Source organism: Cryphonectria parasitica, assembly GCF_011745365.1.
Source record: "Cryphonectria parasitica EP155 unplaced genomic scaffold M406scaffold_3, whole genome shotgun sequence".
Lineage (NCBI taxonomy): Eukaryota > Fungi > Ascomycota > Sordariomycetes > Diaporthales > Cryphonectriaceae > Cryphonectria > Cryphonectria parasitica.
This window is the reverse complement of record NW_024468911.1, coordinates 3,238,100-3,265,248: the sequence shown is the minus strand read 5'-3', so window position 1 is coordinate 3,265,248 and position 27,149 is coordinate 3,238,100. Positions and strand designations below refer to the sequence as shown.

The following is a 27,149-nucleotide window of genomic DNA, read 5'->3' as shown; positions in this document are numbered from 1 at the left end:
ACACGTACTCGTTGTGTGTGTCAGCGCCATGAGCTTCCTCCTGCGTACCGTTCACCGGTGTCATGACCAACACCGTGGACGTTAATGACGCATCATCATCCCAAAGAGTCAGTAGTCAATGTGGTCCTATGCAATACTTGCAGTAGTGTTTGTGTTACAGCATGATGATGCTCTGGCGGAGGGTGCGGACTGGGAACTCCGGAATTGACACACCACCACCACCACTCACATGGGCGACGGTCCCTCTTCGTCCTCTTTTGCGTTCTTTCCGATTCCAGACTTGGCGATGTGACGTGTGTACACCCTCTGAGCGCCGGCCAGTGGCCAAAGCAAAGGACTTCTTCATCTAGCTACTGTAGGCGAGCCTTGCGAAACCTTGTGGTGCCTTTGGTTTCTTTGAGAAGAGCGAAAGAGCGAGAGAGCGAGAGCGAGAGCAGATACACCAACATCGTCTGCTCTTTCTCCCCTCCTCCTCTCCTCCCTCCCTTTGATTCCGTCCCCAGCTCATCCCTCCTTTCTGGCGAGCTCAACTTGCACAGAGCAGACCGGGGGGCGCACGACAGGATGGACATACGCACCATGGTCTCTCGGCTGTGGTCGGTCGTGAGACGGCAGCCATGTCTCGCAGAAGTCCAATATAAAACATAATATAAAAAACGTGCTTGACGCTCGGTTGTGCCAGGGTGTCACGGCACCACGCGCTCGACGGTGCGGATACTCGCTTCCCCAGCCAGCCACCTGAACACCAAGTCCTGATTTGAGTTGAGCGATCGAGCTGCTCGGTTCGAGGACGAAGCACTGCCGTTCACTCTCTCTGTCGCCCCCCCCCCCCCCCCCGGCCCAAGGGCCGTACAGCTGGACCCGGCTGCGTAGTAATAAGCGATACTCACGTCGCAGCCGTTCAGTTACCGAGAAAAGCAGGCGTCTGATTTGTTGTCGACGATGAGGGGGCCCAGCTGCATCATCTCCTTTCCTCTCTGACTGTTCCCTACACAAACAACAACGGCCGCACACACACGCACACATGGCCAGTTTTGTTTGGATCTCTTTCCACGTGGCAACCCCACTGGTCTCCCTCCCTCCCCCCCATTTTCTTCCCTCGCCCGAAACAAGCATCCAAGCTGTCGGGACGTTGGGCGCTCTTCCCAGATGTCCTGTGCTGTACTTTTCCGACCACATGGGGCAAGAAGCGGTGGCACCTCGCAGCCAGCCCCATAGAGGCAGATGTCAGCCGCCACCCCACCTGCGCTGCTGGAAATGATTCTTCAGCCAGCCCCAAAAGATATATCCCGACGTTTTGGGCCTTGCGAGCGCTCTCAGGATCGAGTTGTACGATCACGATCAGTGCTGAGCAGTCAGAGACTAAGCAAGCCAGACGCCCTCTGCTTTGATGTTGAGATAATACGTTGGAGAAAGAGGGGGGGGGGACACGGCGACGGTTGAGAGGAAAGGCAGCCATGGCTTGAAGCCGTACCCACTTGGGATGGCTAGTTCAGCCAGCAGACCATCTGTGAGCGGACGCTCTAGCTCCTGGACTTTTTACGGTTCCCATCCCCTTGTCTCTAAGTCATTCCTTTTCCGGTCTGAGAAGAAGGGTGTGTGCTTTCCTCAGACCAGAAGCTAGGGATAGACAAACGGATGGCAGCAGTGGTATACGAATGGGAAAGAGTCACACAAGTCAATGACTCTCTGTCCCTCTCCCTCCCTCCATTTGCTTCACCGAATCCGGACAAGACTATTCGTAAAGGAGGGCCCGGCCGCCGGAACGGTACCAGGTAGACATCCTTCCCCAGATGACACCGAAGATCTTCTTCCCAAAACATAGAAGAAAATGTGCCCCGGCCCCGGCGCGAGCGGGCGACAGGAGGGCAGAACCTCGGCCATCTTCCGGGACATCAGCCCACGCCAAGGCCCGACTCCGTCCGTCCCATGCAGCAATGCGGAGCCCATCCCAAGTGGACCTGTTAAATTCACACGGTGAATCCCACACCACCACACACCCCATGTTCCACTTTCCAACCAAAAACACAGCTGCTGGCGGCAGCGAAGCAGCGGGCCGAGCGTAGGCTGGTGCAGGTGGCTTTGCCGCACCAATAGTTCATTGTCTAACCGTTCTTCCACCGCCATCCTGCAGACGAGAGAGACTTGCCCCGTACGTCATCTCTCCCCCTGCCCGGTGGCATGCGAAGGTCCTGTTGTGGTCGTAGGTTTGCGATGCTCCCATGTCCGATATCAGGCAGGGACATGAATTGGAACCTGCATGTGTGAGTTCAGCTGTAGGAGGACAATGGAAGAGAACAAGGGAACTACTCCACAGCCCCCAATAATACCATATCCCGAGTACGAGCTATGGAAATTGGCAAGGCCAATCCTTTCCCGCACGACGGCGATCAGGGTCGAGTTTGAACGGTGAGAAACCCGAATATACAAGAGACCAGCCAGAGCACACTCGGCGAACTGCCCTTGGGGGTTGCCTCGTGCATTGGGCAGGTCGGGCGACCACGGTGGCATTTCTGGGTTCCGTTCTCAGGTTGAATGAGTTCCGGTATGTCTCAAGGACTTCCCGGGGGGATGGGAAGGCTGAACTCGACTCGACGTGAACTAGGATGGAGGAAGACTCCTGAAGCCATCCGGAGAAGCCTGATGGCCAGCCACTCGGAATGATATCCAGCCTCGCCACAATCGAGCTATCAATCCAAAGTTGTATTGAGATGGAGCCGTCGTCAAGTGACGCTGGCCGTAAGCGTGTGAACAATGGGCACACGTCCCTCTTGCACAACGCCTCTTCCGGCGTCGAGACGAAGCAGCTGCGAGAGGGGCCTTGACGAGCTTCAAAAGCCACCAGCTCCACGCCTGAATCCTGTCGGCCTTTCTCCTGACCGCCATGGGACTGGCTGAACACACAGCTCCTGGGAGAAGGCAGAAGGAGAGAGAAGCCACAGCGTGACTCAAGTCACGCCAGTGATGGTCAGCCAGCCAATCCAGGCGCATCCATTCACACGATCCTCTTTCCTCGGAGGAGTCTAGTGAGATGGGAAGCAGATACCAGCCAGCGGTGAGGTGCAACCTTGTGCTCGAGCAACCTTTGGCGCCCCATTGCAACCTCGCCATGACCACTGCATAGGGCCAGAAGATGGCGAGGGCACCACGGCGACGAGTGCTAAGTTGCTTGTCCGTTCGTTTGTCGTGGTCAGATGTGAAGGATGGGAATGAGAGACGCAGACGACAAGGTTTGAAATTTCCTTCCCCTACCTTTTTTTCTTCTTGGGAGGGGGAAGGTTCGATGGATGCTGAAGGCAACAACAACCAATGAGTCAAAGTACCGGAGTACCTGCTGAGCACCTGACCAGATGATGCCCGGCCTTGGCTTTTGCTTCTGTGTGGTTGAGCTGCGGTCGCTTTATCCTTTTCAATAAAAGCCAAAATCCATATATGTACCATGATAAGAATTAACCTTGGTGTACACAAGGACGACAAGATATTGGTGTGACGAGTTAGAAAATGTAGATACAGCTCCCCGAAGACGGCATCATAATTCAAGTAGATGGTATCATTTCTGGTTGCAAAACTCCTGAGCGTGTGATTTGAGATAGCACTTCCCTTTTTTTATATCCTCTTTTTGCAATAAAAACGCCGTGCCTCTCTGCCTGCCTGCCCTAAACCGCCGAGTCTGTGGCCTGGATACTCAATCTGGGCTTTGGTGGACCGAAGAAAGAAAGAGGAAAAACCAACCACATTCCGGCCGAGTCTCATGAGAGCCTCATACCCGTCACATCACAACCCCCGCCCCTCTACCCCCAAAAAAGACTCAGATGGACTCCGGCACTACGTCCTTCCTCCACCCTTTCGCCCTCATGTTTGACTCGATCTTCTTCCAGAGCATGTCGACCACCTCCCGATCCCTGAACCGACTGGAATCAGCCCCCGGCATGCCTGGCTCCCTCCACTTGTCCACCTCAAAGGCCTGCACGCGATGCCCCCAGTTGCGGACGTTATCCGGTACCTGCTCGCCGCGCCACCCGACATAGACCCCCAGCACGTGCGAGAACAGGTCCTCGGGTCGTGACCACCTGTAGTTCTTGAACTGCCAGGTCTGGCCCGTCGTGAAGACAGCCACCAGGCGGTTCCAGTACTCGGGCTTGAACTGCTCGACGTTCTCGACGAGGATGAAGCGCATCGGTCTATTAGGATCGATATCGCGCATCAGATGAGTGATGTGGATCATGCTCGAGTCGCTGCCTGTTTTGGCGGGCTCGTATCTGTACCCCTCGAGGAAGGAGCGGGCATTCGAGAGTCGGAGCAGGGAGGAGGCCGATGGCGAGATCAGGATGATGGGGTGGAGGCCGCCGCGGATGAGTTTCTGGTTAAGAGAGAGTTGTGGGCTATGGGCGGGGGCACCTATTGACTGCCCGGGCTTCTTGTTTATGAAGACTAGGGCGTTCTTGCGCACCCCTGAGAAGTCCTACGAAGCAATTCCTGTCAGTACATAGATACACATACATACACACACAGAGAGAGAGAGAGAGAAAGAAGAAAAAAAAAGGCCAACGAGGCGTCCTAAGCGTGCGGCGGATCAAGGACCCTTCGACACCTCGCCGAGGACATATATAAACGTACCACTAGTTTTGTGCCCCTGAGGGCAGCGTTGCGATCCCCCATCTTCCGCTCGCCAGCATAAATCACCTGTAGCCTCGGGTCGAGGGTGCCCTTCCCTGACCGCGCCGCGGCGGCAGCTGGCGCCGACGAGCTCTTGAGCGCCTCGGCCGCGGCGGACCCTATCTCCTTCTCACCAGGCAGCGGCTTGATGTACTCGCTCTCGCCGCCGCCCTCGATCCACGTGATCAAGTTGACGCGCTCGACAAACGTGAGCTTGTGGACGGTCGCGCCAGACCCGGAGGCCGCCAGCTGCTCGTTGAGCTGCGTCGCGGCGGCATTGTACGCGGGGATGAGCAGGTCGCGGTTCACCCAGGCGAAGTAGATGGAGCGCAGATCGACGGGCACCTTGAAGTCGTTGACCGTGAACCGGGTCGGCGTCTCAAGGGGCAGGACGGCAGGCTGCGGGTGGACAAGGCGGAGGTGAGTCGCGGTTGAAAGCGCCGTTTCCTCAGTCGAATCTGGCGATGCGACAGGCACCATGGCTTGCTCTGCGGCGATCGACTGCCGCAGGAGCAGCAGGGCATCTTGTTCGACCGCAGACATGGTCGCAGGTCGATCGACCAGGCCAGCTCGGAGACTAGTTCACTTTTCAGTTCTGTATGGACGGTGAAGGAGAAGGAGACTCCAGTTTGAGGGTGCTGGCTGGGAGGGACAGAGGTGTTTTGAGCTGAGAGGGAAGAGTGTTATGGGATAGAGAACGTCCAAAGGTCGACGTGTGGCTCCACAAGATAATTGCTGCAGTTAAGCTAGGACAAGGGCTGTGCTCGCTAGCCCATCGACAGGCTAGGAACCGCCCCCCCCCCCCCGAGACTTCACCCCTCCAATACAAATGGGAATTGATTTAAGAGGGAGAGAGAACCCCCCCCCCCAAAAAAAAAAGAAACAACAACCAAAAGCCAAAGAAAAACACAAGGGAAAGAAGAAGACAGAAACCGTCACAGATACCAGATCAGAACGCTGACGATGCTTCAGAAGGAATGGATTTTCGAATTGATAGACTCTATAAATCTTGCATTCTCGGTATTGAGCTATTTTCCCTTTTCCCCTTAGCCCTTTTTTGATTTTTTTGATTTGCTTTTCCTTTTCTTTCTTCTCTCCATTTCCCTAGAACAATTACGCCCTCCAGTCAAGCCCTCAGTTTGTAACAATCCTTCCTCTCTGCTTCATCTTCCAAATTATCAATCACTCTCCTCAGTTTCGTCGCCCTGGACAGTTGACGCCTGCCTGCCTCTCCCATGATACTTTGAATAAATTGAAACTGTCAGCTAATGTCACATTGAAGCAAACGCAAGATCCAGCAGCCAAGGCTCACCACGCAGACCAGTTTCCCTTTACCCTTATGCTTTGGATTGGCTGGGCACATCGGGCTGCTGGGAAGATGTTCGGGCAGATCAAACTCGAAGAAGGATGTGTCCCGAGCAGGGTCCCCGCTCACGGGTGCGTCCCACCACTCCCTCTGATCGTACGGCTGCTCCTTGTGGTAGGATGATCCCCACGGCGCTGTCCTTCTGGAGTTGGAGGAGGCGCTGGCATCATCCTCGAAAGGGTGGGGATGCTTGATATCCATAAAGAGGCTACGTGGGTTTCCACCCGCAGTTTGTTGCTTGAGCGGTGGCGTTTCTACATGCATGGCTTTCTACTGCCTTCAGTCTCTTTGGTCTTTCATGCAGCTCAAGCTGGGACGTGAAAACTTACAGGATATGACCTCGTTGAGCCTGGAATATGCACTAAATGGCAAGGTCAGGTTCCGCTTCAAGCATGTGGGCTGCGGCTTGGGTTTTCCTACCTGGACGGTTGAAGGCCACGACGCTTTCGTTTGTACTCTCCGATGACGGGGTGTTTGGCCACTTTTCTTGATAAATGGGACTCGTAATGCTTTCCGTTGCTGACGAGGCAGAAACCTTGCGGCTTCGTGGAAATTTCAGGAGCCACTTACGCAGGCCTCTCGTTGTAGATGCGGTCGATGATTGAGATGGCGCTGGCGATGCCTGTCGAAGAGCCTTGTATCTGTCCTTTTTTGCCTGTTGTGGAGCAGGGTCTGAACGGAATGGAATAGGCTTTTGCGAAAAGTAGCCTGGAGCACTCTCTATACTCGGTTCTGTACGTGGTTGTCCTTCTGAGCTCTCGGCTGATTTCCACACCTGCTCCATATCAGACCACACGTCCAGAGGCCTGGTGAATCGTCGAGTATGGGCTTACCATGTGCCTTTGTATAATTTTCCATGCAGCTTTCGAAATTGGTGGGTTCTTGACCTCCCTCACATCTTGTGATAACAACTCGTCGATTGGAGTTGTGTTCGGGCTGAAGCTGGTCCAGGTGTCACGGCTGCTGCGCAGCCCAGGCGGACTCTGTAGGTCTGAGGGATGCTGGAGCGCAGCGACCTGTTCGGACTCTGAGAGGTAGGGACTCTGAGGAATGCTTCTGGGTGGCAGGATGTGCGAAGTCCTCGGGTTGCTCGTCGGCGAGACCTGACGGCTCTGGCCCTGCTCAGGCCTAGGAAACTTCGAGATGAACTTTGAGCTCCGGCTTGCTCTTGGGGACCACCTGAAGAACTTGCTGCCGCTGGGAGAAGTCGGTTCCAGGCTGTGGCGCTGAGCCTCATCTTTGGAGCTCATATGATGCTCGAGCGGCCTCTCGGCCCAGTACCCGTCTGGATACCACACCCACTCGAAGCTATCCCTGGCCGGTCGTGGCGGGTCAATGTTCTTGGGCCCAGAACTGGTGCTCCAGACACCCGAGGGAGAACCAGAAGGCAAGACGGTGCTCATGGGATATTGATAGGTCGACGATAAGAGAGGTTTGGTCGGGAATAAAACTGTCGAGATGGCCCAACGTGCCTGATGACCTCCGGGTGGAGACCTGGATGGCTTTGGACCATGTTGTCCCCGCTCTTGTGCAGAGAGAAGGATTAGGGCGGAGGCATAGGGGAATTTTTATAGGACGTAGGTGGTCGATCTCACGGGCGACATTCGAAGACGATGATCAGACAAATGTTGTAAGACCGTGACGAGAATACAAGAGGCTGTCAGGTTTCGAGGACGCGAGGTCTCGGTGCTGTGGTCCGTCCGCAATGGCTCCGAGCATCTGAAAATTGGTCAGGATCGCAGAAGCAACTCCAACTCAGGTTAACACCGAAAAACAGGAAGGACACTCACATCACGATTGCCGCCAATCCTCACAGGCTGTGGAAAGTGTGACCAACTCAGATCTCGGCGGAGCTGTCCTTCCGGCTGCGCATCGCACCAAATTTTTTTTTTTTTAAAAAAAAAAAGAACTGAGACAAAGCGAGGCCTGCGCCATCTGGATTGCTGACCGTGGCAGAAGCGTTCGACGTGAAGGAAGGCCTGAGCGATCAACAAGTAAAATAAGTCGAAAAAGCGTGAGGACAAAAGCATAGCATTGGAATGCAGATGTTCTGCTCTACTGCTGTGTGTGGTAGGACATGTTGAACCATCCTGCCATCGCAGGGCCCCCCTTGCCACAGCTGATATGTATTCTTCTTGCCACCTTTTGCTCTGGTACGCATGTTGTGCCTGCCCCAAAACCCCCTGCCCCAGGAAACTTCGAAAAGGACAATGCTTTGCCACCTACTGTCAGTGCGCCAAACGCCAGTGTGTTTTTCTCTCTCTGAGAGTTCCGTTCTAGATGCCAAACACCGTCTTGACTCTCTCGTAAGTGAAGAATGCGACAGCAGCCATCGGGACCACCTTGACATATCCGATCGTCAGCCCAACAAAGAAGCCGGAGATTCCCCTCTCTTTCATGATCAGCGCCGCCGTCTCCGCGATGCGCAACCTTCGGCCGTCGCCCACAGCACCAGCTACCTGCATCCGCCGCCTGATGACCTCCAGCGGGTACGAGGACGTCTGAGAGACCAGTCCTGCCACACCGCCGGCGAACAGCTCAGCCCAGAACTGCAAAGGGGCCGCTTTGCCCTCGGGCGCGTTCTTGGGCTGCGGCAGCGTTGTCCATTCAGCGATGAGGTGGTGGCGCAGCAGGTCGCCCATCGTGTCATGGGTCAGGAAGGATATGCCCGCGTACGGGAGCATGCCGAGCATTGTGGGCGAGAAGCCGCGATAGAAATTGATCAACCCATACTTGGGCGCGACAGCCTCGACGGCCGGAGTTGCAGCCACGCTGGCAGCCCTCACGGCCGAGGGTCCCTGCACCTGGGTCCCGGCTGGTGGGAGCGTCGGGTGCTCGTAGTAGATCTGTTTGCATATGGAGGACAGAGAGGATCGGCCGTCCCTCTTTGTCTCGAAGGCCAACCTGACCCGTATCACTTCCAGCGGGTATGTAAAGAACACCGAGGTAGCGCCGGCCAGAGAACCGCTGAGCGCCCTTCGGACGGGCGTCTCATGCTGCTTATTCGGGATGACGAAGGAGCGAATTTGTTCGTAAGCCAGAAATTTGATCCCAGCGTAGGGAAAGACCCGCAGGAGAGTCGCCGAATGGCCCCTGAACAGCCCCAGCATACCATTTTGGCGATAAATCTCGCTCATAGCAGTGATCGTGCCAGCCCATGATCCCGAATATTTTATGAACTGTGGGTTTCTCGCCTGGAAGAGGATCTTGACGCGGTCGAGGGGTGCCACCACGGTTTTGCCCTGGCCAAGACACAGTCAGTACTCGACCTACTTCCAGTCCTGGCGCAGTGTAAAACACACGAGAGAGAGAGAGAGAGAGAGAGAGGCCGCAAGCAAGACTTACTGCACATCCGGCAAGGCCGCCGGCCATCCCAGATCGCCATAGATAGTCCAGGCTCTGCTTGTCCACCTTCTTTCCCGATGCTACCGCCTCGTCTGGCGCAGGGAGCACGGTGACATCTTCCTTGGAGAGGCGACCGACCCGTCCGTCGGTATCCTTTCGTGGTTCGTGTTGTGAAAGAGCCGACATTGAGGCATTCTCCAACAGGGCTGCCGGCATCCCCACGCCGATCAATCGTTCCCCGGTTGCGCCGCTGCTTGCAGATCGTAGTTATGCCCTTGGAAATTAACAAACAAGACCTGGAGTGGAGGACAGAGGCCTGGGGCGTCTACGCCTCGAATAGAGAGAGGAGGGGTGGTTCGAGATCAACAAATCGGCAACCTGTCGGGGCGGAGAAGGACGAGGATTACTTAAGTGCCGGGAAATGGCTTAAGCCGGGCTGAGCAATCGTGAGAGTGTGCACGAGACACTTTTACCGCGGCGCGGGACGTCATTGCATTTTCACACTACGCCTTTCGGGACATCCAGTGCCCCCCTGTAGAGCCTCCCTCCCACTGAAGTCAGTGCTGTATAGCGTATGGTGTTCGTGCATTATACAGGCCACTCAGGGACTCTGTGTTGTTCAGCGGTCCGCATGTAGCCGGCCAGGCCAACCACACAGAGGGGCCACTGGGCTCCGTCCCCTAGATCTGGACCCCATAGCGCCCTCGCCCTCTCCGTAACTTTTCTAAATAACCGAGGGCCGAGTAGCCCCCTTCCGTCCATCCCCGGGGAAGCCGTGCAGAACATTCTGGTAAGCACCGAGTTGCCTAAATGCACAATACACTCCTACGAAATGGCGGGCAATTTTGATTTACTGACTGCTCTTGTCAGTCGAAAGAAGGGACTGTAGGCCGGTCAGAGCGCAAACGGGAGGAAGGTGTGTGGCGACTGCAAATGAATGGCAGGGAACACAGACGAGGCGACGAGGCGGCGAGGCGCGAGGCGCGGTCTATCCTCTTTCAGAACCAAGACCGCAGCATCGTCCTCATCGACGTGCCCACGTCTATTGAAGAGGCTCAAGCGTCCCCTGAAGAGGTCGGATGCGATGCTGGTCCGTTGAGGAAGAGGAGGAGGCTTATCTCGTCCGAGCCGCCTCACCTGCCCTTCAAGACGCCCGAGCCTAAGGCTGGCTCAGGCGGCCTTACAGAATCGGTGTCGGATCTCATGATTGCAGCCGCCGCTACGGAAGCTCTAAGGGTGCTGCAAGAGTCGTACGCAGGTCCTTTCTGTCTGCCTCGTGTTGTGGCTGCGGTCGGAGACGAGGACGTTGTGGTAGCGGGCAGAAGTGACAAAATCAACAAGCGGAAGAGGACGACAGCCCGATTGCCCGATGGCGACAACGTGCCTCCTCCTATTGGAGATTCGGTGGTAGAGACGAGACCAAACCCCCTCAAGTCTGCTTTTGTTCCCAAAGGCTCATTCTTCCTGCACGGCACGGTCTCCTCTGAACGAGACCGCTTCGCCGCTGAAGCCCCCGTGTTTGATCTCATCGTCCTCGATCCTCCCTGGCCCAACCGCTCCGCACGCCGGAAGCAGCGCAACTACAGAGTAGCGGACAGCCTCGGCTCGATCCGAGAAACGCTGTCCCTCATCCCCATCGCTGCCCACCTCGCCCCAGACGGACTGCTTGCCGTGTGGATCACCAACAAGGCAGGCGTCGTCGAGCTCTTGACAGGCCCGAGAGGTCTGTTTGCCCAGTGGGGTCTGGAACAGGTCGACGAGTGGACATGGCTGAAGATCACCACATCCGGAGAGCCGATCGTGGATGTCGGTTCAACCTGGCGGAAGCCATGGGAGCGGATCCTGATAGCTCGCAGGCGTGGAAGCAGTAGGAAACCGGCCTGTCGAGGCCGGGTTCTTGTCTCTGTGCCAGATCTCCACTCGCGCAAGCCTAACTTGCGTGGTCTTTTTGAGGATGTACTTGTCCCAAGCAACAAGGGTCTTGAAATATTCGCCAGAAATCTCACCGCAGGATGGTGGAGTTGGGGAGACGAGGTTCTGAAATTCCAGCAGCCCGAGTACTGGGTAGAATCGTAGCCACGATGAAAAGCTGACTCTTGAGCTATGTGCACCGTTCTAAAGTGGTAATCTAGCCACCCCCGTGATGCCCTGTTGGTTTTGGTACAATTTCTACAGTCAGACTCTGATGTCTCATTCGTTCATCATGGCCTCTTTACATCTTTTTCACTTGTCGCCCCCGCCGTAGTCTCCAGCTCGCCCTCTCCAGACACGGCCTCTGGTGATATCGATGCCTGAAGGGCCTCCTCCTGCTCCTCCTCGTTCTCAACCTCTACCCACTCCGAGCCCGGCGTCCACTTCCTCTTTCCCTCCAGCAGCTCCTTGGCCCGCTTCGCCAGCCTGGCCCGGTCCAGGTCCTTCTCGTCGTACATCCGCAGCACCGGCGTGCCTCGCACCCTCCTCTCCGCCTCAGAAACGTCCTTTTCATGGCCCCCCTCCACGTTCTTGAACAGCGCGTGGTCCCAGGGCGCCATGTCCTCCTCGGCGGGCCGCTCAGGCCACACAAAGGGCTTCTTCAGGTCCACAATCATCAGCTTCTGCGACCGCGGCCGGTACCACCGCCCGCCCATGCCGCCGAGGGATCGCTGCTGAGGCCTCTTCTGGTTGATGAAGGACCGAACCGAGTTCACCTCCACGTCGTACACGTTGTACAGGTAGTCGCGGAAGTCGAGCTTGTTGAAGGTGAGGGGCACCTGGAAGGTGGCGGTCGTGGGCGACTGGCCTTCCTTGGGGCGGAGGAAGGTTATGATGTGATTCGGCCTATATGAAAGAGAGACGAAATGTGTGTCATTAGCCACCACCTTTCACGAGGCCTTGTTGTCAAGGTGATAATTGATCTGAGCCTGATGCGCCGCAGGGTCTCTCCTACTTACAGGTAGACCTGTTTCTGGCCCAGTCTGAAAGGCGCCTTGCGCGCAATACCCTCGACGGCGGTATCTGCCGCTTTAGCTACTGCTTTCGTTGCCATTTTGTGTGTGTGTATGGGTGTGGGTTGTGGACGATCTTTAGGACCGCCTGTGCAACGACAGTCAGTCGAGTGAGTGTGAAGTAGCAATTGAGCTCGCCGCTGCGCGCTTGCAGAATTTCGAACCCTCAGATCACGCTAAGCCTGGTCGAGCCGAGCGAAAGCGGCCCGCATTACACTGGTGGGGCTAGACGGCCAAGCACCCCCACGAGAGCATCCACCTCCGACCTACGACATTGATTGTGACATCAGGATCGTGCTTAGAATGCATTATAGTAGTACAATATGAGGAGAGGAAGAGTAATTTGAAAAGGGGGGGTGTTATTTTTTCTTAATTTAGCTTTTTCTTTTCTTTCCTTCTTTAGTCTGCTTCCATGTAGTACCAATGAAGTGTTTCTCATGTGCTCAGGTCCGATGGCTTGAGATTTGAGAAAGGGCGCAGACCGTTCCAGATCTACGCCTGGAGTCGTCGAGATCCTTCTACTTTGCGAACAAGACTTGTCCGCAGGATACAAAGGACTCTTAATCCAGGAATTTTACACCTAGACATCAAGGCCATCGACGACTGTGCCACGCGTCCAGTTCCAGCACAGGATGCGGGCGACCTCATTGGCGGACTCCTCAGAGACCAGGGCGCTGACAAGATACAAGGCAGCATCAATGCCAGCGCTGACTCCCCCAGATGTGATAACTCGAAGCCCACCAAGACGCATCGCGGCACGGCGAGTAATCGACTCACGACGAGAGTTGGAGCTCTTGAAGGACATGCTGCCCTTTCTGTTGGGGGGAGGGGGTTTGCAGTTAGCAGGCAAGCGTATTGATATTCATGAGCTCCGAAAAAGGGGAGGGGGGGGGAGGAGATAGGGCTGGCATACCGGGCATTGGAGGGGCGGCGCCCGTCGGGTTTCTCATGACGGACGTAGGGGTTCTCATCCTCGTCGCCGAGCTCAAAGCGCAGGTTGTTGACGATGTAGCGGGAGTTCTCGTCAACATCAGTGCGCTCAGTCAGGTCACGCTGGGCAGCCTGACTGCAAATGTTCTCGAACCGGATGATGGCATCGGGGTGGGTAGTGGCGGAGAGACCGGACAGGATACCCTGCTGGGCGAGGAACAGGGAGCCGGTACAGACAGACATCAGGGTGCGCCTAGGATGGTGGGCGACAGCGTCAGTAAAAGAAATGCTGTCGGGTGTTCAAAGCACAATTATTAGGAAGGGGGATAGTGCTTACTCTCGGGCGGGATCCTTCTTCTGGACCTCGCTGTAGGCGGTGATGAGGTCGAGGGGTTCAGCCTTGGCCTTGAGGACGGGGTCAGTGTTGCCGCCTAGAACAACAACAACGTCAAAGTCCTCAAGACGCTCGTGCGCCTCCTTGAAGGAGATCTGGGAGCCGATGATGACACCAGCATCAGAGAGGACCTTGGGCTCTGCAGCGGCGATGGTAATATCGAAAGCCTTGGATGCTGAGGTGATAGCAATAGGGTCAGTAAGCAATGCCGCGCTGAACAGAGCTAAAGGAGTAAGGTAGGGCTGTATGAGTATGCTTGGGTGGGTGTAAGGTCTGTACCAGAGTTGTTGATGTCGTGAAGGGACTTGGTCAAGACCTCAAGGGGACCAGCCAGGTCCAGAATATTGAACTTGTCGTGCAGGGCGAAGAGCACATCAACAGGCTCTTCATTCGCCACTGCACTCGTCTTGGAGGCCATCTTGGGCAACTATTGGGGTTGGATAAAAGGCTGGGAAAAGCTGAAAGAGGCGCTTTGTGCTTGGGAGTGAATCAATCAAACACTAGTAGACAATCCTCAGATAGTCTTGTTGTCGTGATCAATTGGCTGGATGATGGATAGAAGCTGTGCAGGACAGAGTTGATTGAGGTTGATGATGTGGCTTATTCTTGTGCAGGTAAACGACGTTGTTTTGGAGAAGAAAAAGAGGTTTTTCCTTTGATCTGGTGTGCAGGAAACAGGTGTCAGGTGTCCCGTGCCCCTCCCCTCACCTCCCCCAAGCTCCCTCTTATGCTGCTGCTGCACTGCGGGGTTGGAAGCTTGTTCCCGCGCTCACGCGTCCCATCTCTGGCTTGCAGGCTATGCCATAGTCCATACATCATCTGGTCTGGTGGGGCCCAACACATCAGCTGCAATGCAGACATCCTAATGTGAACATAAAGCAGTAATTCAGCTTAGGTTCTTCTGTGGCAGATCATCCCACAGAGCTTGAGAGGTTTGGCTGTATGTGTTCTCTCCCCCCCACTTCTCCCCCCTGAACTGGATCTTTCTCAAAGGAAGCTCTCGTATTGCCATTAATTTCCTCATTACCAGACCTCAATGCTGCTTCTCCCCTGAATGAGTCAATTCTAGATGTGAGCTGACCTCTTGAACATCCAAGTAACACCACACCATCTTCATCAGACCACACCTCAAGGCCCTTGTCCCCTGACGTGAAGTGTCGGGATCGCTGTGGGGAATGCAGGTGGGATATCGCGGGGAAATGGCACTAAAGCTACAGGGAAGAAACCCGCTCCCAGATCCGTGCTTGCAGCAAGGTGGATGCTCCCAAGCTCGACCCACTGCCAGCGTCTTTTGAGCCGGCCTCTGCCGCCGCGTCTTGACCTTATCATTCGATTGCCGGTGGTATGTGGTGGTGCCATTGCCGGCGCAATCAGGAGCCTTTTTTGTCACCACCACCGCCGCCTTCCGCTGGTCTGACCGTTATAGCCATGTTTCTTGATCGTGACAAATCTTGCAGCTGTCTCACCTGCATACGCGAGATCCATTTGCCACCTCACTGGACCCAACAAATCCTGGTCTGACCCCGTTTCTCACTCGCTGAGTGTTCTCTTCTGGGCCGTTTCGAACGTCGTCCTCTGCTGTCATCTCAACCATGTCTTCTTCCGGGTATGTTTATTTTCTTCCCCCCCTTTAGAACGGGGTCAAAGCTTTTCCTTCTGCCCAGGTCGGGCGTGGAGTCGTCGATCAATGTGGGGTGTTCTTGTGCTCGGTGTTTCAGTAACGCCTTGACCTCTCTTTGTTACACACTTCATCCTAGGCCATGACTCTCTAACCACGTTACAGCTCCACGAAGGACCTAGTTAGGGCTATCAACGCCTTCGTACCTGGCGCGAGTCTTCCCCTACCGGAAGAGCTTGTGTCGGTAATCGAGGCTTACCTGGACAGACACGGCGACGAGGGACCTTCGGAACGCCTTCACGAGGAGCTGCTGTCGATCTGGGAAAAGTCTGTCAAAGATAGTCCGGCTTCGCAGGCTGCATGGCTTGCTATTCTGCGTGAACTGCTGCCAGCCCTGAACAACCCAGCCTTTATCATCGACTGGTGGGATCGTGTGCAAGAGCCCGTCTTGAATCACCTGACGGAGGATAAGGTCCTTCGGTCGGAAGCCTGGGCCAACACCCTCGCCGTCCTCACCGGCGACCATGTTGCAGAGAACGATGGCTCGCAGCAGCTTGCGATCCGGCTGCTGAACATATGGATGCAGTCCACCCACCTCCCCGGCCAGGGTGACAGCTCCTCGGCGTCGCTCAGGGCGAATTTGATACGTGGAGGGCTACTGAGCTATGGCCGGAAGAGACCTAAGGTAAGTCGCTTTTCTTCTTCTTCCTCTTCTACTCAAAAGTGAGCCCTGAGTGATGAGTGGGTGATATTGACTGTGATTTCCTCGTAGGGCCTCCTGGTTGCCTTGGACGCCTTCATGGTGCAGAGAGACTTCCGAGCGCAAGCTCTCACGCTCCTCTGCGAGTTTGTACAGAGCCAGCCTCCGCATCTGCATGTTGTCCTAGAGACACCGCTGTTCGACAATATCTTGCGCTGTCTTCAACATGACACCTCGACAACGGTCGTCACGATCGCTGTCACCGCCTTGACCATGTTGTTACCGAATGTACCGAGCTCATTGGTGCCGTACCTCCCGAAATTGTTCAATGTTTACGCTAGATTACTTTTTTGGGACCGGGAGAGATCGCTAGCTGCTGAGATTCCAGGCGCGGAACCCGAGGCCAACCGGGTTGCGCCGCCTTCGGATTGGGAGCAGTGCGTCTTCTCACACGACATTGACCACGCATCAAAACCCAACCTCCTCAGCTACTTCACCATTTTATATGGTTTATTTCCTCTGAACTTCCTCGATTACATCAGGAAGCCCGAGCGCTATTTGCGCCACGCTGATGACCCGCAGGCGGACACTATTGAAGTACAGCCTTCAGAAATCCGGCAGAAGTCAGAACGATTCAGGCAGTACCATGTGCTGCATCCAAACTTCTACTGCCTCACTGTGGAGAGCGAGAAGACCGATCTCAGCCGATGGCTTAAGAGCGAAGCGTCTGAGGTCGTGGCGGACTGCACAGCGCTTTGTCTGGCCACAGACTTTGGGTCTGGGCTTGAAATCGGAGCCCAGCAAGACTTTGGGTTATCTGAGGTCGGATACACTGCGAGAAGCAGGGCGGATCAACCGTTCCTCACAGGCCAGGCCATTCTGGACCGTTCGTCATCCCGAGATCAGAGTTGGCGGTCAGCCATCTTCACAGGGTCACTGGAAGATAGCCGTACGCAGTCCTCGGTCTTCCGACGTCAGTCTCAGTCGAGCCATGCTCCGTCTACGCGCAACAATCGTGAGGCGTTGGCTGATAGTCCGACCTTGCCGCCGTCCTTGACCATGTCAACTTCGCACACCAATCTGCAGGACATGATCAATTCCAACAAGGTGATCAAGTCTGGGCTGCACCAGTCTATGGCCAATGACAGCGTGCCTTCCTTATCTCTCAGTCACCAAGACTCGGCACCTGAAAGGCCGGCAAGCAAGGTCTCTGCGGCCGCGACAGTGCCTCCTCCAGAGCTCTCCCCAGCAACACCAGGCAACGGCAGTGATCAGGTCTCGCAACTTCGCAAGGAGATCTTGCTGCTGAGTAATGACCTGGCGTTTGAGCGGTACATGAAGCAACAGCACATGGCTCACATTGGCGAGCTGAAGAGGCGGCAGTTGAGAGAGGCAGCTACAGAAGCCGAGACGCAAAATCTGATCCTGATCAATCGCAGCCTGCGCAATCGCCTGGAAGAGGCCAAGCGGTCCGAACTCCGCGCAAAGAAAGAGTCCGACAACCGTCGCAATCTGTCTAAGAAGTGGGAGACCGATCTGGCGGCCAAGCTTAAGCTTCTTCGCGAGGAGCAGAAGAAGTGGGGCAGCGAGGGCGCAACTCTCAGGCGCGATCTCGAGGTCAAGACGCAGGAGTCTGTGAAGCTGACCAAGATGCTGTGTGAATACGAGACGACAGAGCTGAACTCGAAACAGAACCAACAGGCGGTCAACGATCATGCCGAAGAGATTGCCAGACTGAAGGCCGAGGTCAACCGCTTCGTCGAGCTGGAGCGGACGTATCAGGCGAGGGAGCAGGAGGCAGAAGGGCGACTGGCCGAGGCCGCCGTGTCGATCAGCCGTTCGGTCATGTTGAGCATGCAATTGGATGCTCGCGATTCGGAAATCCAGGAAACGAGGAAGTTGTACGAGTCACAGATTGCAGAGCTCAATAAGCAGCTCCAGGAGGCGCTGTCTAGTGGTAGCATAGGGTTGTCAAGACGAAAGCGCGACTCCAAGCAAGCCGTCGAAAGCTCTCTGGCGGCCAGCCGGGCCAAGATGGCCGAGCTGCAGAGGCAGCACACCCAGCTGGTCAGGAAGTACACCAACCTCCAGTCATCCTTCCTCGACATGAATGCCGCCAGAGCACAATCCTTGCCCATGAGGTCAGGCATCGCTTCGGACTCTTCAGATGCCGAGATTTCGGCGATCGTGCAGAACAGTGATCCGCTGAGCCCAATTCGCAAGAGATCACTCCGTGAGCGAGGCTTCTCGGACCCTGAGGCCGTCGTTGAGGGCGCACAATACAACGTCACGCCACCACTCGATGCGTTGGCGAGCTCGTCAGCCAAGACGGCGCTGCACCGGCCCTCGACGCCGGCATCTGGGACCGTAAGCTCATCGTCAACGGCTGAGCCGGAAGTAGTACGGCATTACGGGCGAGGTAAGTCTTGGTTGATCTCCTGGCGCTGTGTTAGTAGACTCTGATGAACATTGGACTGACCATCTTTGCGCAGGCGGCGTTCAGAATTCGCGAAAGGAAAAGAAGGACAAGGACAAGAAATCTTCGGGCATACGAGGGATCCGAGGCTTCGTATGAGGAGTTGTGTGTTGGATGATGGATCAGTCCACTGGACTTTACCTGGCGTATTGGAAAATCGAAGCTGGGAGACTTTGATTACATCACTTAAAGTGTAGACTGCATATAGACAGATAGTTTTTTTGTGTTTTGTTTTAATGTTTTATCACAAGATATCCAAGCTGAACTATGATTTGCAGTTTGGTCCTCTTGCATGCTAGTGACAAGTTCGCGGCTTAGATAGAAGACCTAGCTCTAGCGGCCTAGTCAGTAAATAGTCGTACCTAGTAGTATACTTGTACACTATGGTACCCATTGTCGTTTTTGCGAGAGTTGCGTCCCTCAAGTCAACAACAAGTTATACCAGAATACTCCTTAGTGAAGGATTTTTGCAGATCAGATCTTAGCCTTGTCGGCATGCTGCAAGTGACTCCATAACTTTATCTGATAGATATTGCTGTTGAGCTTGGGATGACGAGACACCAAGAAAGCTGATGTCGAAAAAGGCGCGGCGTGGCAGGTGTAAATGCGGTGGTTGGTGAACTGGAGGGCCCTGTTTACTAACGTACTAAATACGCTGTTCCAGGGGGGGGAAGGGGAATTGCCAGCATCATCATGGTGGGGGGATCCAATCCAATCCCCCAGGTGCAACCCCCCCCCCCCCCCCAATCTCACCTTCCACTGCGCCTTGCCTTTTTTTGTTTTATTTTCCCACACCCTGCCCAGTAAATACAGTGAATCCTACTGCTTCTGCACATGCATGTGCAACCCACTTTCTCTCTCTGTCTCTCGCGCGCGCCCGACTGGCCAAGTTTCTTGCTTGCCCTTCACTTCTCGTCCTTCTATTCTTGGGGCCCCCTGCGGATTCTTCCCTCGACCTTTGCATGTCCTGTCCAAATTACGTGCCTCTTCCCACTTTATCTGCGATCTTTCACTCTCATTTCTAGACTGGCCCCAGGAACGTCGCCTCTGCCGACTTGTACATTTTGACTCGGCTTTCCACCTACACACATACACACACACACACCCACCCTTTCTGCGCCGTCATATACACGACAGTGCGTGTCTTGGAATCGTCTCATCCAATCCGCGATTGCATCCTCTCGCCGGCATCCTCGCGCCGACAGCCCGAGTAAAGGTTCAGGCCTCCAATCTTCGGTCTACGCGACGATCGATTCGTACCTCAACGACTACAATTCGCCACAGCATCCGGTTCGGTTATAGACGTGGCTATCCAACAAAGTCTCGGCTCCTTGTGCCAACGATCTGCAGCCCTTTTAAGCCTCTAGAGGCGCCGTCTTGTCGTACAGAGAGCACGCTAGGCAATGCTCAACACCCAGCCACGCAACCTACGCTGATATTTACCCGGCTTGTGGTCTGTGTCGTACCACTGCGATAGAAACGCCTCGTTTTCTTTGCGACTGACGCCCTTGCGCAAGACACCACCTTTCCGAGACCTTCGGGTTCCCAGCGCATTCGCGATGGCCCCGATTATATTGTCGTCGCGGCTGCCAACCGCCATGGTGGAATCGTTTGCACCGCGCGGGCTTGAGCCTCGGTTCCAACAAGCTTCCTCCCCAGACACAGCAGCGATCGCCGGACGCTTCCACGCCGCCTCGATACCACCACAAGTCGCCTCCAGAACTCTCAAGACGCCCGTCCTCGACGCGCCGAGCAGTAGCCTTCTGGTGCACGCACGCCAGGAGACCGACACCGTTCCCGGCAACTACCCGGGCCTCAACTCAGGGCCTGACCCGGGCACGGTGGTGGGCATCGTGCTCGGCTCAGTGGCCGGGTTCCTGCTCCTCCTGTGGCTGATCTACACGTGCTTCCAGATGGGCGGCCGCGGCGATACGGTCAGCTCGTATGGTACGGCCAGCGTGGTGACGCGCAAGTCGCGCAGGCGGCAATCACGGCACCACCACCGGTCGCCGCGCCGCGAGACGGTCGAGATCCGCACCAGCCGCATGGCACCGCAGCCCGAGAGGGTGGTGGTCGAGGAGCAGATCCGCAGGACGAGCTCGCAGGCCCCGCCGCCCATGGCGCCCCCGCCCATGGCCGCACCGCCGGCCCCGAGGATCGTGACAGACGATGAGGATGACGAGGTGGTCGTGATCGAGGAGCACAGCCCGCCCAGGAGACACAAATCCAGAAGCCACCGACGACACAGCTCTAGCACGAGGCGCGAGTCGGGCTTCAGGGAGGTGGAACCTGACAGGTTCGCGGGTGGCGATGCATCCTTTCGAGATGTGAGAAGGTCAAGCCGGCACGGGCGATGATTTATATAATTAATGCGGTGGTGGGGAGGATGACAAGAAGAATGAGAGAAACAGGACTCGCCAGAGCTGCTGTTGTTCTTGGCATGCACGATTGGAATGACCTCGGGGACGTGACGCGGCATCGGGCCAAGATGAGGCGGCAGCAGCATTGGAGGTGGTGCATTTGGTTACTGTTGGTTTTGAGGAGACCTCTGAGCTCACAGGGTTCGGAGGTCCGATTTTGTTTCTACGGGGTTATATGATGTTACTTGATACGACTTTGATATCCTTTGCTGTGTGTTCTTCTTTTTGAGGGGGCAGCGGATCAGCTGGCAGTATGTACTGTCTGCAGAAGGAGGAACAGGAGGGGCGAGGGGTTGTGTAGAGGATCTTGACTGCACACTGTAAACTTTATTTGCTCAAATACCACATATGGCTTTCGCTTCGAGCAATTTTGAAAAAGGAGAAATGACACATTCCAAAAGATTAATAAGTGTCCGGTGACGCCCCTGCCTCATTCAGTATTTGATTGGTCGTTTAGGAACGATCCTCAGCACACCGTCTACCATCCAAAAGGCAGAGGAAGAGATATCTAGAAGGCTACAGATAGATCTAAAGTTGTATTTTCAATCGTTTTCAATGAGAAGGAGTGGGAAGAAAAGAGAGAGAGAGAGAGAGTACCTTCACAGTGAAAACGGTTTCCCTCTCGAATGCAGGAACACGGCCCAGGCCTCGGATGGTCCCATCTTGGCATTCGGGCGGCTGGTGCCGGCAGAGAGGGCAGTGCAGTGTTGTAGGTGCGGTGCAGTCAGTGTGGCTTTCACATGCTACTGTTGTGGGAGGCGTCGATCTGCTGCTTGCTTGTGTGGACCAGGCCCGGGAATGACATCACTCTTTTTAGAGCACTGTTTCTCCCCCTGTGCCTTCTATTTGTTACTGGGAACCACAACAGTCTTGGATTTTCTTGAAACATGCCCAAAGGGGGGAGAGAAAGAAAGGTAGAAACTAGGGAAACCAAGCTGTATTACTTAATTATCTTGGACTTGGACAATAGGTCAAATTCCTTCAGTTGAGACTATTCATCCCTCATAGTCAACACTCCAGCTAAACCCAACTTGCATCTACAATCCATCCTTATTCACACAAGAAAGGCATCCCATCCACCGTCCGAAGAAACCACCATGGAGAATCCAGGTACTGCCCGCCCCCTTTGTTCCCTTCCCTTCCCTTCCCTTCCCTTCCCTTCCCTCCTCCCATACACCCAGACACCTCTTCTCATTTGTGTAAATATTTTCTCCTTCTTCTTTCCTTCTTCTAAATAATAAGCAGACCACGAGATCCGACAAGTCGTCCGATCCCTCTGCCAAGGAACAGCAGACGAGCAGCGCCGCACCCTCGACCGCTACTTCACCAGGGACGCCTCCTTCGTCCACCCGTTCTGCGCCGTGCCGCACTTTGACGGGGTGCGCGTGCCGCTGCTGGGCGGCCGGCTCAGCTCACGGGATGTGGTTCGGGGCATCTTTCAGTGGTATCGGATGCTTTCGCCGCGGATTGATATCGAGATAGACTCTGTGTGTAGGTGGTTTGATCCTTCTCTTTTCCCTCTTTTTTTCAGTTTCCTTATAGGGGTGGCAAGTTGACCACAGTGAGGCAACTGTATGTAATTTTGATACAAATTGGGCTCGTGGCTTAACGTTTTAATGTCAAAATATAGTACACGACGAGGCCCGCGACAAGATCTATCTCGACATCCGGCAAACCTTCTCCGTCTGGTTCATCCCCATGTACCACGCCCACGTCCGTCTCGTCACCATCCTCGACCTCGTGAGAGACGAAACCCCAACCAGGTCTTCGAGAGGTAACGATGACAACGACTATGAAAAGGAAAAGGACACCCCAAGCGGGCCCCGCCAGTGGAAGATCGCCAAGCAGGAAGACCTCTACCAGGTCAACGAGTTCCTCCGCTTCGCCGGCCCCACGCCTCTGCCGTTCCTGTGGCTGCTCTTCCAGCTCGGTGCGGCCGCCGTGTGTGTGTTGATGGCTTTGTTCCTGCGGATTTCGCCTTGGGCTCTGCAGAGGGAGCCTGCCAGGGCTGGTGTCGAGGCTGTAATTGAGTACCGTGACGACGAAGGGGAGTCTGCTAGGAGGGACGCATTGCAGGGGGGGGAGGGAAGGAAGCTACGGAAGAATGGTGGAGGAGAGGAGTTGAAGAAGAGCTAAGTGGGGAAACATTAGTGGAGGTGGTCGCAGCAGCATGGAATGAAGGAAGATTGTTTGCCTTGGAGGTTTCGAAGTGCCTTTGGGGCAATGTCGAGAATTTCGATTTCCGGACTCATACGAAGTTGTTGACAGGAGCAGCAGCGAGACAAAAATGTGTTTCCATGAAAAATGTATAGTTATATGTTTCCAGCCTACCGGCCATATAAATCTGAATGCTACATCCCCAAGATATTTCCTCCTATCTCTAACGTCGTTCGTTGCTTTTCCTTTTTGGGTATCGATATTGTCACCAACTTGGCCGGAGCCACCACGTTTCCTCTTCTTCTTCTTCTTCTTCATCATCATCACCGTCACTATCCCTCCTCTCTCGTCTTCTATCGCCTTAACAGCATGTTTGCATCCCACAACAGCACCCTCTCATCCCAACCCGTGCTCGCTACCCAGCCACCCGCCCCAAACAGACACCAGTCCACGCCCGTGGCGAATTCCGTATGCCGATTCATCAGTCCAAGCTGGCGCCCGGGCCTGACCGGCGCGTTGGGATCACTCGGCGGCCCTCCGTCCGGCCCTATGCCCGCCATGGTCGAGCCGTCCGTCCAGACCCGAACCGTCATGTCGTAGCTGGCGCTGACAAGCACGTCGCTGGCGTGAGGGCTCCACGCGAGCCGCCGGACCGCGTACTCGTGTCCGGCCATGACCGCCAGGGGCCCGTTGTACGGCATGCGCAGGTCAAAGGTCCGGATCACCCTGTCCACGCCGGCCGTGGCGATCACGCCGGTATCGCTGTACTTATTCCAGTCGTGGGTTAGGATCTCGGCAGCGGGGCCAGGGGGCAGGGGCACGGCGGCGGCGCCGCTGTCCATGTGAGAGGCGGCGACGCGGTTGCGGGAGGCGGGCGTCTGGTGCACTGGGATGTCGGAGACGAGGTGGTATTTGGCGGAGGTGGGGGTGCGCAGGTCGAAGATGCGCAGACGAGAATCGGAAGAGACGGCGGAGAGAAGGGAGGGGTTGTGGGGCGAGAATGCGGTGCTGTAGGTGCACGAGCCTATGGGGAGGGTCTTGAGAGAGTGTTGCCGGGTGGGTGACCACTGGAAGAGAAGGGGAAGGGGGACAGAGCCGTGTTAGCAACATTCAGGGAAGCAGAGAGGATGGAAGAGTTATAAAAAGGAGAGGGGGAAAGGGGCATGCTGGGAGAGAAGGGGAGGCATACTATCTTGACGGTACCATCCCATGAGCTTGATACAAAAGTGTCTTTGGTGGTCTGGTTCCAGAAGACGGAGAAAGTCTCTCTTTTGTGCTCATGATAGTTCATGACAGGATAGGTGTCGACACCAAGGTCAAACAACTTGATCGACCCATCGCCACATGCTGCAAGAAGCTGGTTCTCGTTGATCTCGGACCATGCCAGGTCATAGAGTGCATCGTTTGTGTCGAAGCTGTGTTTTCACAAGACTCGAGTCAATAAATCTGAGGTGCTCGCCTCGTTTCTCACAAGTAACAATCAAGGCACCAGTGAGCTTTCATACACTTTCTCTGCCTGGATCCCGTTTGCTGTAAGGCCTAGCGCAAACAGACGACCATTGCCCACGATGCCAAAGTTGGCTGATGTAGCTACCGCCACCCTGTTGTCGTAGTAGGGCGAGTATTTCACAGCATAAGGGTTCCAGCCCCCAGTGCGGAATTCAAGCATGGGCGCAGCCATTGTGGAGGGACTGGATCGACCAAGGTGCTGGCCATGCAAAACAAAAGGGGAAAGCACCTGTCGTAAGGTGGGTGAGGTGTGAAGACGCAAGAGGGAGAATAGAATTACTCCGAGTCGCTGATGAGCCAATAGTGTGATGTCAATATTCTGATCACAAGCCTCGGCTGTTTACCAAGTAGACACACTGCTTGCCGAAACCGGCCCGAGCTCATCATTACATGATATAATAGTCAATGGGTGGTGCCTTCTCCAAGTCCGTTGCATCCACAGCAGCACGTGCCCTCGTGGCGAGTTCGTGTCTCCTTCTCCATTCACGTCCTTACCCTGGCCCAGTCAGCTGCGCGCGCCCTTCAGTCGACCCTTTTTTTCTTCCTTTTTTTTTTCCCCCTTCCATAGTAGCCTTTGATTATCATTGGATGCCATCAAGGTTGACCATGATTCGTATACTGCCGACAATACTAGCTATCGTGACACTACATCAGCCTGACCCCGGATAGGCGTTTTCTGACAATGGACGCCTTCGTCACGAGAAAAAAGCGCAAGGCGGCAGCGGGTCCAGCGGCACAAGAGAATGACCGCAATGTCAGCCACGATATTGCAGCAGACGAAGACGACCCCACAGAGATCAAGCTTGCCATTCTGTCGTCTCTACACCCCAACTTCTCTCAAGAGGCACTCCTCGATGTTCTCCTCGCCCATGACGGTGTTGTCTCCGAGGCTTGCAGTGCTCTCTCCGTGCCTAGCCCTGAGAGATTGTTGGCCTCTCCCAAGAAACTCTCTTCTTCTTCTTCTTCTTCTTCCCATGCTTCATCAAACGTTGGCTATCAGGCATCTCTGCGGGCCTTCACTGCGTCAGAACAAGATCGACGAGGAGGATCATCATCACCGAAGAAGGCCAGACTTCTCTCTCGTAAGGGTGCGACGCTACATCTCTTCGATCCTGTTGATATAGCTGAGCACACACCATGCTCCATCATCCACAATTTCTTACCGTCTGCTCTTGCCAACGACCTTCTCGAGGAGATGCTCGAGGAGTCCAAAAGTTTCCAGAAGATCACCTTCAAGCTCTTTGACACCGTCGTCTCGAGCCCTCACACTTCATCCTTTTACGTGAGCACGTATGGTGAGATGCAGGAACAGAAGCTCGAGGTAGGTTTGCCTAGACCATAAGGATACCCTCTATTTCTCTCTGCCTTTAGGAGAATTACAGTGCATGCTGACCTCGGACGTAGTACTTGTACAATGGAGCGCGCCTCGATGATGTCCGTAGAATTACACCACAGCTCGATAAGGTCAAGCCGCTAGTGCAAGAGGCCGTGAACCGTGAGATCCAAGAGCGCATAGCGACCCGTTATCCCGGCGGTCGAAAACTCAGATACCAACCCCCTCCTCCATGGGTGCCCAACGCCGCCTTTGTAAATTGCTACAACGGTCCAGCCGAGTCTGTCGGCTGGCACTCGGACCAGCTCACCTATCTCGGACCTCGCGCGGTCATCGGATCACTGTCTCTCGGCGTTGCGCGTGAGTTTCGAGTCCGCAGGGTCGGTACGTTGTTGCACTGTTTGTTGTTCCCCTTTTCTCCTAGAATGACAAAGAAAGAAAAAGAAAAGAAATGAAAAGAAAAGAGAAAAAGGATGCTCGAGCACACTTCTTCCAGGTCGGTTCGGAAGGCAGCCCCTTTGCTAATCGCGACAGTTATGTCCCAGTCCCCAAGGATGACGACGGCAACCCAAAGACAGACGGCGACTCCGAGGGCCAGATCGCCATTCACCTCCCCCATAATTCCCTCCTCGTGATGCACGCCGAGATGCAGGAAGAGTGGAAACACAGCATCGCACCGGCCCAGGCCATCGACCCTCACCCGGTCGCAGGCAACCGACGCATCAACGTCACCTACCGCGACTACAAGTCTCACCTGCACCCCAGCTCGACGCCCAAGTGCAAGTGCGGCGTCCCGGCCGTGCTCAGGGTCGTCCAGAAGAAGAAAGAGAACTGGGGCAGGTATTTCTGGATGTGTCATACGAGCTATGTCCCGGGGAAAGAAGGATGCACCTTCTTTCAATGGGCTGAGTTTGACGATGATGGGGTTCCGATCTGGGACAAGGACAAGCAGCGCGCAGACCGGAGATGTCTTGACTGACATAGGCTTGAAGAGAAAGGGGTCTTATGTTCACGTCCTTGGATTCTTGCTAGTTCTGTCTCGAGACACCCATTGTTTGATTTGTATTCTCTGTACTGAATCAAGTACCTCTAGCTGGAACCAGTCTTAATGTCCCATCTGTTCACCTAATATGCGAATGAATGCTTGACGTCTCAAGCCAATTTCTGTAGACACTAAGTCGACCTGACTCCTAAACAACTAAGGCCCGCTCTCCCCCACCCACACTTGCTTGCAAGCCATGTTCAAGTCCTTTTGACAACA

The 27,149-nt window shown here is 55.1% G+C and overlaps 11 protein-coding genes across 11 annotated transcripts; 5 read left to right on the top strand and 6 right to left on the bottom strand.

Annotated features, from left to right (window-relative positions):
• Positions 1–3,537: 3,537 nt before the first annotated feature.
• On the bottom strand, positions 3,538–5,199 carry M406DRAFT_350638 (CDC73-domain-containing protein; the record flags this gene model as incomplete). Its single annotated transcript, XM_040922568.1, has 2 exons — positions 3,538–4,462; positions 4,618–5,199. 2 exons carry the CDS (start codon positions 5,197–5,199, stop codon positions 3,809–3,811), a joined length of 1,236 nt encoding a protein of 411 aa, XP_040778562.1. The 3' UTR covers positions 3,538–3,808.
• A 426-nt stretch (positions 5,200–5,625) lies between these two features.
• On the bottom strand, positions 5,626–6,245 carry M406DRAFT_321631 (uncharacterized protein). Its single transcript, XM_040919534.1, has 2 exons — positions 5,969–6,245; positions 5,626–5,897 (listed from the first exon to the last, which is right to left on the bottom strand). Exons 1-2 carry the CDS (start codon positions 6,221–6,223, stop codon positions 5,835–5,837), a joined length of 318 nt encoding a protein of 105 aa, XP_040778561.1. The 5' UTR covers positions 6,224–6,245; the 3' UTR covers positions 5,626–5,834.
• Positions 6,246–8,038: 1,793 nt separating this feature from the next.
• On the bottom strand, positions 8,039–9,711 carry M406DRAFT_355627 (mitochondrial carrier). Its single transcript, XM_040923214.1, has 2 exons — positions 9,368–9,711; positions 8,039–9,264 (listed from the first exon to the last, which is right to left on the bottom strand). The coding sequence occupies exons 1-2, from the start codon at positions 9,581–9,583 to the stop codon at positions 8,299–8,301; spliced, it is 1,182 nt and encodes a 393-aa protein (XP_040778560.1). The 5' UTR covers positions 9,584–9,711; the 3' UTR covers positions 8,039–8,298.
• Positions 9,712–10,300: 589 nt separating this feature from the next.
• Positions 10,301–11,475, top strand: M406DRAFT_288717 (MT-A70-domain-containing protein; the record flags this gene model as incomplete). Its single annotated transcript, XM_040918812.1, has 2 exons — positions 10,301–10,648; positions 10,781–11,475. 2 exons carry the CDS (start codon positions 10,301–10,303, stop codon positions 11,441–11,443), a joined length of 1,011 nt encoding a protein of 336 aa, XP_040778559.1. The 3' UTR covers positions 11,444–11,475.
• A 93-nt stretch (positions 11,476–11,568) lies between these two features.
• On the bottom strand, positions 11,569–12,392 carry M406DRAFT_338336 (uncharacterized protein; the record flags this gene model as incomplete). The annotated part of the gene is made up of 3 exons (XM_040921336.1): positions 11,569–11,625; positions 11,701–12,184; positions 12,298–12,392. The coding sequence occupies 3 exons, from the start codon at positions 12,390–12,392 to the stop codon at positions 11,569–11,571; spliced, it is 636 nt and encodes a 211-aa protein (XP_040778558.1).
• Positions 12,393–12,691: 299 nt separating this feature from the next.
• Positions 12,692–14,329, bottom strand: M406DRAFT_355625 (class I glutamine amidotransferase-like protein). The gene is made up of 4 exons (XM_040923213.1): positions 13,955–14,329; positions 13,619–13,850; positions 13,265–13,534; positions 12,692–13,166 (listed from the first exon to the last, which is right to left on the bottom strand). The coding sequence occupies exons 1-4, from the start codon at positions 14,091–14,093 to the stop codon at positions 12,932–12,934; spliced, it is 876 nt and encodes a 291-aa protein (XP_040778557.1). The 5' UTR covers positions 14,094–14,329; the 3' UTR covers positions 12,692–12,931.
• A 954-nt stretch (positions 14,330–15,283) lies between these two features.
• On the top strand, positions 15,284–18,568 carry M406DRAFT_61444 (uncharacterized protein; the record flags this gene model as incomplete). The annotated part of the gene is made up of 4 exons (XM_040924737.1): positions 15,284–15,339; positions 15,459–15,978; positions 16,066–18,412; positions 18,486–18,568. The coding sequence occupies 4 exons, from the start codon at positions 15,284–15,286 to the stop codon at positions 18,566–18,568; spliced, it is 3,006 nt and encodes a 1,001-aa protein (XP_040778556.1).
• Positions 18,569–20,067: 1,499 nt separating this feature from the next.
• M406DRAFT_69728 (uncharacterized protein) lies at positions 20,068–20,826 on the top strand (the record flags this gene model as incomplete). The annotated part of the gene is made up of 1 exon (XM_040925292.1): positions 20,068–20,826. One exon carries the CDS (start codon positions 20,068–20,070, stop codon positions 20,824–20,826), a length of 759 nt encoding a protein of 252 aa, XP_040778555.1.
• A 1,313-nt stretch (positions 20,827–22,139) lies between these two features.
• On the top strand, positions 22,140–22,851 carry M406DRAFT_29134 (uncharacterized protein; the record flags this gene model as incomplete). The annotated part of the gene is made up of 2 exons (XM_040918957.1): positions 22,140–22,380; positions 22,520–22,851. Coding segments are annotated over 2 exons (573 nt in total), but the record flags the coding sequence as incomplete, so codon positions are not given.
• Positions 22,852–23,399: 548 nt separating this feature from the next.
• Positions 23,400–24,727, bottom strand: PEX7 (protein import into peroxisome matrix; the record flags this gene model as incomplete). The annotated part of the gene is made up of 3 exons (XM_040924102.1): positions 23,400–24,113; positions 24,236–24,461; positions 24,552–24,727. The coding sequence occupies 3 exons, from the start codon at positions 24,725–24,727 to the stop codon at positions 23,400–23,402; spliced, it is 1,116 nt and encodes a 371-aa protein (XP_040778553.1).
• Positions 24,728–25,237: 510 nt separating this feature from the next.
• On the top strand, positions 25,238–26,867 carry M406DRAFT_252568 (uncharacterized protein; the record flags this gene model as incomplete). Its single annotated transcript, XM_040916855.1, has 4 exons — positions 25,238–25,462; positions 25,499–25,876; positions 25,960–26,272; positions 26,434–26,867. The coding sequence occupies 4 exons, from the start codon at positions 25,238–25,240 to the stop codon at positions 26,865–26,867; spliced, it is 1,350 nt and encodes a 449-aa protein (XP_040778552.1).
• Positions 26,868–27,149: the final 282 nt, after the last annotated feature.